The sequence below is a fragment of the Podarcis raffonei genome, chromosome 17, assembly GCF_027172205.1.
Source record: "Podarcis raffonei isolate rPodRaf1 chromosome 17, rPodRaf1.pri, whole genome shotgun sequence".
NCBI lineage: Eukaryota > Metazoa > Chordata > Lepidosauria > Squamata > Lacertidae > Podarcis > Podarcis raffonei.
This window is the reverse complement of record NC_070618.1, coordinates 15,825,656-15,836,770: the sequence shown is the minus strand read 5'-3', so window position 1 is coordinate 15,836,770 and position 11,115 is coordinate 15,825,656. Positions and strand designations below refer to the sequence as shown.

The window sequence follows — 11,115 nt, the reverse complement described above, 5'->3', positions numbered from 1 at the left end:
TTCTGGCGGTTCCCTCACTGCGAGAAGCCAAGTTACAGGGAACCAGGCGGTAGTGGCGCCCGCCCTGTGGAACGCCATCCCACCAGATGTCAAAGAGAAAAATAACTACCAAACTTTTAGAAGACATCTGAAGGCAGCCCTGTTTAGGGAAGCTTTTAATGTTTAATAGGTTGTTGTATTTTAGTGTTTTGTTGGAAGCCGCCCAGAGTGTCTGGGGGGACCCAGCCAGATGGAATAAATAATAAATTATTATTATTATAAGTACACTATACGCTAGCTGACTCCAGGCGTTCCTCTCCAAGCGCCAAGCGGCTGCGCTCGCCTTCCATCCGGGCCCGGGAGGCGCAACCCCGGGTGGGGGGGGTGCGTGGGGGGAGCCTGCCTGGGCGCTGCCTCCTCCCCCTCGGCGCTCGGCTGGTGCGTCGGGAGCGCAGCTTCGGCCGGCGCTGGCACTGCAAGAGAAGTCGGGCGCCGCGCGCCAGAGAGACCCCGAGCGCTCGCGTCTTCCTCGCCGCCGCCAGCATGTCTTCCAACTCCAGCCTCAGCACCATGCACCGCCTGGTGGAGCAGCTGAAACTGGAGGCCGGCGTGGAGAGGATCCGGGTGAGCAGAGCTGCTTGGTTGGCGTCCGGAGAGCCGGACGCGCGGCGGCTCCATTTGCTCTCCAGACCCCGAGGCGTCCTTTGTCCTCGGTATAGTGGAGGGAGGAGGCATCGCTCTCCCATCGCCGCTCCTTCTAGAGGAGCTGAATCGCAAATCAGGCCGTCGGCGAATCGGGAAGCTTTTTCTCCTTTTCCGATGGCACAGAGGGGCAGGGGCATCTTCTCGGCCTGCAACAAAACGCGCACTTTCGCAGCTGGCTTTTGCAGCGCTGGGCGAGAGGCCGTTCGCTGGCTCGTTCAGAGCCAGACCGTCTCATCTGACAAAAATGGGGCTTTATTTGGCGTCCTTAACTGATAATAGTTAGGCCTCCCTCGGCTTGCTTCCAAGGGTTTTTGTTTTCGTAGGGTTTTTTTATTTTCCTCTCTTGCTGCTAGTTTAAAAAAATAAATGGGCAGCGACGCGGACTTATAAAAAATATTGGGGGGGCCCGGGAAAGCTCATGAATAATAAATAAGCTCATGAATATGCAAATAAAGTGGCGCCGCCTCCTCGTGAGCGAATAGGGGAGAGCGTGCTGCGCCTATTAATCAGCTCCAAAGGAAATTGGGTGGAGCTTTTGCTCGGGAGGGAGGGCAGGAGGCATGCAGCCCGCCCCCCCTGTGCATTTTGGGCTGGGGGAGGGGCGGCGATGGCGCTCTGCTGGAGGGGCGCCGGAGATTATTGGGGGGGCGGAGCCCCCCCAAACGAATTTTTGAGGGGGCTCGGGCCCCCTCAAGCCCCATGGAGTCGGCGCCTATGTAAATGGGCGAGGTATCTTGGTTAGTTTTCCTACTATGAATTGCCAGATGGATTGCTAAACGTGGATCTAACGCTGGTGTTTATTTGGTACTGGATATTACTAATTAACTTGCTCCTATGCGTTTGGCACATGGAAACTTTTGATGTGTTTTTAGCGCACTGTTAATTATCTGACTGTTTATCAGTGTTTTATTGCTTTGAACGAACAGCTGTCAGTGCTCTACTGTAGTTTTGTACTGAACTATTTAATTGGTTGTGGCCGTTGCATTTAAATCTTACATTTTGTGAAATACTCGGGGCACAGAATATTTGTGGGGAATGCTGAAAATTGACAGACAATGGTTTAATCTTTGGCAACCCTTGTGATCATATGTTTGAGAGAATGTGCGACTGAAGCCCATTCTAGACCATCTCATAAATTCTGTAGCGTTTAAGGAGGTTTAGAATTATACTTTTCATTTCTGGCAGCAGCTGAGCTTAAGGCTTTTGCCTGGTTGCTAATTCTTTTGGCTGCCACTCTGGCTCCGCTTTGAAATACGCCTTTGTTCCCAAAGAGGCGCACTGTGGATAGTAGGAATGAGATGTGGCGCCCCCTAATTTGCGATCACAGAAGAGGTTCGCAGTGTTTTGTCAACAAGAATGGCCTTTGTGTAAATGCCCTCTTGAGTGGATACTTTCACAGGCTCAGAGAGCTTTTATTAGACTAGCTCTCCCATGGAATTACAAGAACAAAAACCAGAAAGCAAACTTTTCAAAATTTATAATAAAACAGGACAAAGGAATAGACTGTGTCAAGTTGGATGGGAGCACATCAGTGACACAAAATTGATTCAAAGAGAGGATAATGACAGCTAGGAGCAAAATCCTAGCCTTGCAGTTTGCTTGGTAATATTAACCAATTTCTGTAAATCTAATTGAACTCTGAAAAGCACTCTCTCTTTCTCAGCAGCATCTAAAAAGAGAAGACTTCAGCCTTCCCAGTGTGGTGCCTTTCAGATGTTTAGGACTCCAGTTCCCATCATGCCTGACCATTGGATATGCTAGTTGGAACTGATGGGAATTGTAATCAAAAACATCTGAAAGGTACCAGATCCTGAAAGGCTTGTTTAGGCTGCGTATATGTTTACTAAATTCAGCAGGGTTCTCCAACACATAGCTGATAGGTTTTCAGTCCTGTTCAGAGTTGCACCCTTACTTAGCTTTTAGTCCTGTCGAACATGGTTGATACTACTGGGTCACACAAACATTAGCCTCAAAGTTTCCTGCTGTTAGTTTGCAACAGCTCTTCGAGGTCTCAGAGAGAGGTGATTTCCTTTGCTATACAAAGGGACCTTGGCCCCTCAGAGAGGTTTACTTCCAAGTAGACATGCCTAAGTTTTCAAACACATTATTTACTTGAATAAAACAGGAGGTAGGGAATCAGTCCCGAGTTATGTATCGGGGTGAGACAGGGTAGTGATCCTCCATTGATTAGGAATTTGATGGCATTGTGGTGCTTTATTTACTTCCGCGTTCTGCAAAGTTTACTTTTTAGCAGCAGATCCCAGAAATCTCGAAAGCAGCTGTATCTTCGTTAAGTTTTGCCTACAGTGCTGAACCTTACACATCAGCCTTCACCAGCCTCTGCATACAATGGGACTTAAAGGTAAAGGTACCCCTGCCCGTACGGGCCAGTCTTGACAGACTCTAGGGTTGTGCGCCCATCTCACTTAAGAGGCCGGGGGCCAGCGCTGTCCGGAGACACTTCCGGGTCACGTGGCCAGCGTGACATCGCTGCTCTGGCGAGCCAGAGCCACACACGGAAACGCCGTTTGCCTTCCCGCTGGTAAGCGGTCCCTATTTATCTACTTGCACCCGGGGGTGCTTTCGAACTGCTAGGTTGGCAGGCGCTGGGACCGAACAACGGGAGCGCACCCCGCCGCGGGGATTCAAACCGCCGACCTTTCGATCGGCAAGCCCTAGGCGCTGAGGCTTTTACCCACAGCGCCACCCGCGTCCCTTACAATGGGACTTACTCCTAGGTAAATCAGCACAGCAGTTTTTGCCCTCTGGGTGTTTCGGGAGTAAGTCCCATTGAATTCATAGAATTGTACTACATGACATTCAGTCACACGGTACTTCAAAAGAGGGTACTCCGCTCCAGATAGTTTCAAAAATCCATACTTTTTTCAGAGAAATGGATAAAATTGGGGTACGAACAGTAGCACATTTGGGTTTTGAAGCTTTAAAAGAGACAATTCAAATGGAGTTGATGCATGTCACTTACTTTTTACTGCTTATACCTCCATTTTGATTTCTAATTTTAATTTCTCTTGGCGTGAGGAAAACAGGAAGGCAAAACCACTTTTAAATGCTCTGTTAACACATAAACAAGCTCTAAGGAGATTCTGAGGAAGTGCTAAGAATGCCCCATGTCTGAAACCCTGGAGAGCCACTGGCGAGTCAATCCTGGGTCAACCTTGGGTCACCCAAATGTTTTTGGACTACACATCCCATCATCCCTGACCATTGGCTAGGCTAGCAGGGGATGATGGGAGTTGTGGTCCAACAATGTCTGGGGACCCAAGGTTGAAGGACACTGGTAATAGTGAGCTAGAAGAACCAATCATCTAACTTGATACAGGCATCCCCCCCACACACTTGTGCACAATTGACGGAGAAGAGACTGGAGGCGCAGCAGGGCTTTGTTTAGGCTGCTGAGCCTCCCCGCCCAAGAGCTGATGTGCACGGTAGCGCAGCAGCTGCCGCCTTCCTGCTCTTCCTCCAGCCTCCTGCCAGCCCCAGAGCCTCAATTCCAGTTGTAGGCATTTTTGATACAGCGCTTTTGATTTTTGAAGAGTAGCATTTTGGAGAAAGAACAGCAGAGAGGGTCTCCCCATTTACGCGATTTTCATTTATGCGCGTGGGGTGCCGGAATGTAACTCCCGCATGAGTGAGGAGTCGCCTGCATAAGGCAGTTTCCTATGTTTAGCTGTTGTCCGTGGTATATTCAGCTGCTCAGCCATGCTATTCATGGTGCACAATGAATGCTGGCCCCAGCCTCTTATTTCTGCAGATACAAGTTGACATGTAAGTGCTGCTGTAAGCTGTGTGTGTTTTGCCGACTTATTAATAAATGCACCTTCCACTCAGAGGTTTTTGTGCCCCGGGGATGCTGAGATATCACAAACTCAGCTTTGATTTGGCCTGGCAGGATGATGTAGAATAAGGCAGTCATTTGCTTTTGAATAGGCCACTGGGAAAGTGGAACTGCCTGTATCTGCACAACTAGGTTGTAGTAGTCAGGAGGAGGATGTAGTTGTATTTTATTATTATTAATCATTTATATATAGTTCATTAACATGAAATATTCATTGGTTGACTCACATGCACAATCCCATCTCGCCTCTGCCATCCTTCTTTCTGTTTTTTCTTCCCAATTGTTAAACTTCAGATGGCGAGCTCCGTGGGGCAGAGACCTGCCTGTGCTCATGATCCCTCTAGGGATCCCAAGTACACCAGGGCTGCTGTGTAGATAATGATGAAATAAGAAATACAGTGGTACCTCGGTTTACGAACTTGATCCGTTCCGCAAGTCCATTCTTAAACCGAAACCGTTCTGAAACCGAGGCACGCTTTCCCTAATGAGGCCTTCCGCCGCCGGTGCCCTTCCACCGTTCGGATTCCGTTCTTAGACCGAGGTAAAGTTCGCAAACCGGGACACTACTTCTGGTTTTGCAGAGTTCGTAAACCGAATAGTTCGTAAACAGGGCTGTTCTTAAACCAAAGTACCACTGTAATACGGAGCATTTAATGAACAGTGTACTTCGTCTTGCTGTTCTGTGGAATGAGATTTTATTACAGGTTAACTCTCACTTTAGGAAGAATTTGGGCGATGGAATTTAATACGCCATTGGGTAATTTTTTTGAATTCTGACTAGAGGGTATGCGCCATGTCACGATTTCTGTTCTCATCCTGAAGCAAAGTTCTTAACCCAAGGTACTATTTCTGGGTTAGCGGAGTCTGTAACCTGAAGCGTATGTAACCTGAAGCATATGTAACCTGAAGTACCACCGTAAAAGCAAGCTCTCCCTGCAGAAAAGCTGGATGCAATGAGACATGCTCATTTCTTGTGTTATTGGTTTATTTTTATTTTTGGAAAAATACCTATTCAACCTTTTTTCATATAAAACGAATTCAAGGAGTTGGAATAGAAGGGAGGGGAGTTTGGAGTGGCAGGATTTTTCCCTACCGCAAATTTCCAAAGCTTTACATTTGCCTTGTATTAAAATTTAATTTCCTCCAATACCTGCGCAAAGTTCAGCCAGGTACAAAGCAGTAAAATAATTTGCTAATCAGTGGAGCACACCACACACTCTCCTTCTGCTAACCTTTTTGCAGCTAAAATGCAGCCATCTGCTAAGAGATTCAGACAGAGCTTGAGGGTTATTAATTTATTTTCAGCGTGCTCCAGGGACTTTGCCACCTGCTCCCAAGCTAATGCAGTTAAGGCTTGTCTTTTGTCCTCGTAAAAAGCTACAGCTCCTACCCTTAATGGGACAATATTCTGGAAACTACAGGACTAAGGTAGGATTTAGTGGTGTTCCTTATCTTGCTTGGAGCTCCTCTGATGAGGACCAGAACATGTGTGAAAAAGAAAATGCTATTTCATTTATTACGGTGGTTACTTTTTTCAAAAGCTGAACTCAACGCAGCTTTTAAAGACAATGATTAAAGCAGAAATAAAACAAGAATAAAACCAACCTAAAATACAATAATATGCATAAAAATAAGCAAAGACTATAAAATTGCAATGCCTTTTTATACCACGGGCATTCGAAGCATCCCAAATCCAATATGAACAGGCTTTGTGTGTCCCAAACAGAATTCCCAGAGTTCTCCTTTAGCTTTTATAGCCAATGACATTGTTAGACCGATTCTGGTTGGGTATTTCTGTCATTCTTCCTATTCCCAGCATTCAGGCTGCAGGTGCCGTTGCTTATTGTAGCCAAAAGAAGCACCACTGGTGCAAAAGAGGGGAGGTATCAGCAGGCTTGGGTAAGCCCTGATGTTTGCAGAAGGTTGGGGGCGGGGCATGTAAGAGGAACCCGTGAAGACTGAGCATGCTCAGTGGCCGCGGAATGTTGACTGGCTGTTTGGCAGGGGAGATGAAAAACACGGAGGCGGAATAAAATGGAGTGGTTGCATTTTTTATTGCAAACCTCAACTCTTGTCAGAGGCTATTAGGCACAAAAGCTAAATTCAATATCTCTGTATACCTCTGATTGCTGGGTCTTGGGGAGGACAGGGAGGGCTATTGCCTTCATAGCCTCTTTCTGTACTTCGTGGAGCCATCTGGCTGACCTCTGTTGGAAACAGGGTGCTAAACTATATGAATAGCAGGGCTCCATATGCATTCGATGGTCTCACAGCTGTTCAAGCTGCAGGAGCCCTGCCAGGAATAAACAGACAAACTTACTTAGCCTTCATTTTTTTAACTAGTCCTAAGCATCTATGCAAATAACTGTCATTATGTTCTGCAGCAATAAAATCCGCAGGTAATTATTACACGATGTACAAGGAAATAACGCCTTAAACCTAGTGCCTTTCAGTTTCCGTGAATGACATTCAGGTTTTGCATCTTCCATTTGCAGTGAAACATTGTCACGGCGACTTCTAAAAAAGAAGAACCCTTTGTTACATTCTCCTGTGTTTTTCTCTCCTTCAGGTCTCTCAGGCAGCTGCAGAGCTTCAGCAGTACTGTATGCAGAATGCTTGCAAAGATGCCTTGCTTGTGGGCGTTCCTGCGGGAAGCAACCCATTTCGAGAGCCCAGGTCCTGTGCGTTGCTCTGAAGACAGGTATGGTGATCCTTGCAGAAGCTTGCATCTCTCTTAAGAGCATAGGGCAGGATCCAATGAACTCTGGAGGACATGAAACTAAATAGACAAGTTTGGGGGCTTCTGTTTCCCAAAATAGCTGGCACACCCAAATTACTGCACTGGAAAACATGGGTGTAGCCAGGATTTTTGTTGGGGGGGCAGGCCTTTTGTGGGGGGGGGGGCAGAACCTATGTGATTGGTCAGTTAGTTAAATTATTTCTATTGTTTTACTTGATCTGGGAGGGGCAGCTGTTATACCCATGCTGCAAAATACTTTTAAAGTTACAAAAACAATTGCAAAATACTTTGAGATACATAAACTATTTGTAATGTGGCACAAGCAGTTGCTGATCAAAGAAGAAGAAAAATAAAAATCCCAAGAGCCACACATCCCTTTGGCATAAACCGTATCCTTAGAATCTACATTAGGGTACAGCGTTTTACTCCCGAGTTGTGCAACCAAGTGTGCCGTTCTCGGATGAGGAAGGAAACCTGTTTTTTAAAAGGTACCATTTCAGAGAGCAGGTGGAAGCTCATAAAATGACTTGCTCCTCCATACAAAACAATTCCCTACATATAGGAAATTAGCATCTTTTCCCAAGCATGGTAGTTTGGGTTTTTTAAAAATACGCATTGAATAGTGTCATTGTAGAGGAGCTCTCCTCTGCAGTCCAAAGCAGTAGAGTCTGGAAATGAGCTTACCATCTTACCTTCTCCTCAAGAGTGTGTAGGGCTTGATGTATGTAACTCTTGCCAAGTAAAATTGTAGAGAATAAAAATGGCATCTACCAGTAGGGGACACTGGATTCAATTTGAGACGAACAATTTACTTCCAGCTTGGTTCAGAATCTTAGACTTCAGCAAGTTTTAAGAACCCTTGGCTGCTGCCAGATGGCCACTTTTTTCAGGTTGGGTTCAGTCACATAGCAGCAAATTATGGTAATTTTGCACAATTAAAGTTGGTTTGGAGCTGCTGTGCAACAAACCTACATCCCCCAAAGACTGGACTTTAATGCTCATTAAGTAGCCAACAATGTCAGTAGGGGAAGGCAACAGGTTTTACACTTCCCACTGACATCCCTGAGTGTGTGAGTGCACTTTTAATTTCTCCCAACTTTGGCTGATTTCCTTTTGCTCATATAACAGGGGCGGGATGCAGGGAAAGTAAACCACTGCAGTTGGGGATCCTGTCTTATGGAGAGCAAAGTATACTCTCCATCCCTGACACTGAGCAACCCAGCCCCACTCAGTCACTTAGATCTAGAGAATTGGCACTTTTACAAGCGCCAGGTAATGTCCATTCCACACTTGCAAGGCATCAACCCTTCAGTGTGGCAGCCCCTGAATTCTCTGCCCATTTATATTAGGCAGGAACCTTTGCTATCGTTCTTGGCACCTGCCAAAAACATTTTATGCACCTAATTTTCGAATGTGATTTTAACATGTATAACAGCTTTAAGATTGCTGATTTTATCTGTGTTTTAAAATGTCATGTTAGCTTGTTTTCAATGCTTGTTTTTAATACGTGATTGTCCTTGTTTACCACTTAAGAGGGGTTTTTTAAATTAAATGGCATACAAATTATGTTTAAATAAAATGATCAGGGATATCACGTGTGGTGCAGTGTGAGTCTCTGTGGGCAGGCAGATGTTTTGCATGCTGTTTCATGGGCACAAACTTTTGTCTGTTGTAGTGATAGGATTCTTACTGCTGTGATTAACTTGTGAAGCGGAAGACAACCCTTTGATAAAGCTTTTCCCCCTCCTATATTGCAGGGAAGGTTATTGAAAAGTTCTCTTCAGACGTGAGAGGAAATCCTGGCAGCCTTCTTTTCAACAAACATGTCTATGCCCTTACTTCTGTGTGGCCAAAACAGTATCTTTAGATATTTATTAGTCTGCTTGACTATCTTTGTAACTGACTAGATCTTTTACTAATACTTGTGTAAAGCATTTTTTTAAGGAAGAGGCTTTCCTTTTGTAATTGAATCAGCTTCTTTTCTACACTTACTCCCCTGAGATGTTTACATTCTGGAAAAGAAAATTACCAAATGACTTCTTGATCTGTTGTTGTGCCTGAATGAGACACTCACTAGGTACCTCCTTAGTAGCCGCTTTGTGTTTTCTGATAAAAATGTTCACTAGGCATGACCCAGCCAAAGGTAAATCCTTTTAATGCAGCAATGCTGTGCATATTTACCTCATTTGGACTTCCTGTTGGGTAACTATGCATAGGATCAGGCTCCATTTCCCATTAATTTCAGTGGGACATGTTCAATAACATTCTTAACTTCCTTTTTGAAATTGGAGACTTGAAAGTTCTAAATTTTGGCAGGAGTGAACCCATTTTAGTGAGAGTGCCCATCTCTCCAGTATGGAAAGAAATATTATTTATAAAACATTGCTCTTTTGCTATTCCTGAAAGCATTGAGAATACAAAAATAGCTGGTTCCATCTGCCACATAGATAGAATTCCCCAAATCCCCCATACTTGGTTTAGTGTGTCTTTAGTTTTTATTGCGCTTCTACAGAAAACTGTTTCTTTGAAATGTCTAAACTGTAACTCGGCAGGTAATTACAGACAAGAAGACTACACTACATAAACACTTCTATAGGTCACTTTTTCAAGGCTTGCAACATTATTGGAACCTGTACAAATGTGTTTTTGGGGTGGGGTGCCTTTGATTTTTGTTTATCGAGCACTTTTACACACACACAGACTGTTTACTTTTTAAAAAAAAAATATTCTGTTTACACACCATTGTTTGTATTAATATATTAGAAGCTTAAATAAAAATTTCTTTCCCTAACTATTTGGGACACTCTGTTGTATTGAAAGAGGAAGCACTTTGGGTAGCGAACTGAAATATTTTTGATGGGGGAGTTTTCAGTGTAAAATGAATCTGATATCCAGTGAAGGAATTCAGAAAGTGCACATAAGATTACTTATTTCTAAACTATAACCCAGGCAGGGTCTCCTAGCATAAGATTTACCCTCCAAAAGTCAGAGAAACATCTCCGAAATTGGAGGGAGATCCTTTGCTGGCGTCGCCCTCTTCCAACACCATCAAAAAGGGGATGGGTGGAAGCGTCCCAGGAAATGGTTTGAATCCAGAGCTGGTCCCCTGGATGCCCCTAAAGCCAGGAGAAATTTAGTCATACTCCCGAGTATGTATGTTAAAATCTCTCCTGTTAAAAGATTTTGATTTCCAGTATCGGTCAATCATCCGAAAGCATTACATGCCAACAACCGAGTTTGGATTTTTGTACCATGTGCATCGTCAGACAACAGTATTTCAGTAAGACCTGTACAAGGGAATTTCCCAGTAGTTGTCCCTGGTCAGACCTGTTTCTGCAACCCTTCAAGTCATCCAAAACTGGTCACCTGAGATAGCTGCCTTACATTGCTTTGACCTGCAAGGCTGCTTTTCTCAAACCACACCTACCTGGCCTGCATCTGATGTGATGTCAGGTGGAAGGCAAGTAAAGGTGTGGTCAGATGATTGGGGCTAAGAGACAGCACTTTTGAAATGTGTTTCCACTTGGAAACTTCAAAAGGCACTGTCGCCAACCTGCTACACTTGGCCCATAGGGCTGGTGGAGATAAGAATTTGGTCCACCAGGCTGAAAAAAAAATCCTACCTATGATTTATAGGGATGAAAAAAAGTGGAAGCAGTTCCACTGGGTGAGGAAAGGAAGACAACCTCAGCAAATACTAGGAAACGGTTTGAGTCACAGCATTCCTTCATAATATGTTTAAGATAAAAAATACTAGGCAAATACTAGGCAAATACTAGGAAACGGTTTGAGTCACAGCATTCCTTCATAATATGTTTAAGATAAAAAACCCTTA

General features: G+C 44.7%; 1 protein-coding gene across 1 annotated transcript; it reads left to right on the top strand.

The window, feature by feature from the left end:
- The first annotated feature begins 411 nt into the window (after window positions 1–411).
- Window positions 412–10,071, top strand: GNG10 (G protein subunit gamma 10). Its single transcript, XM_053370619.1, has 3 exons — window positions 412–603; window positions 7,110–7,241; window positions 9,038–10,071. Exons 1-2 carry the CDS (start codon window positions 523–525, stop codon window positions 7,233–7,235), a joined length of 207 nt encoding a protein of 68 aa, XP_053226594.1. The 5' UTR covers window positions 412–522; the 3' UTR covers window positions 7,236–7,241; window positions 9,038–10,071.
- Window positions 10,072–11,115: the final 1,044 nt, after the last annotated feature.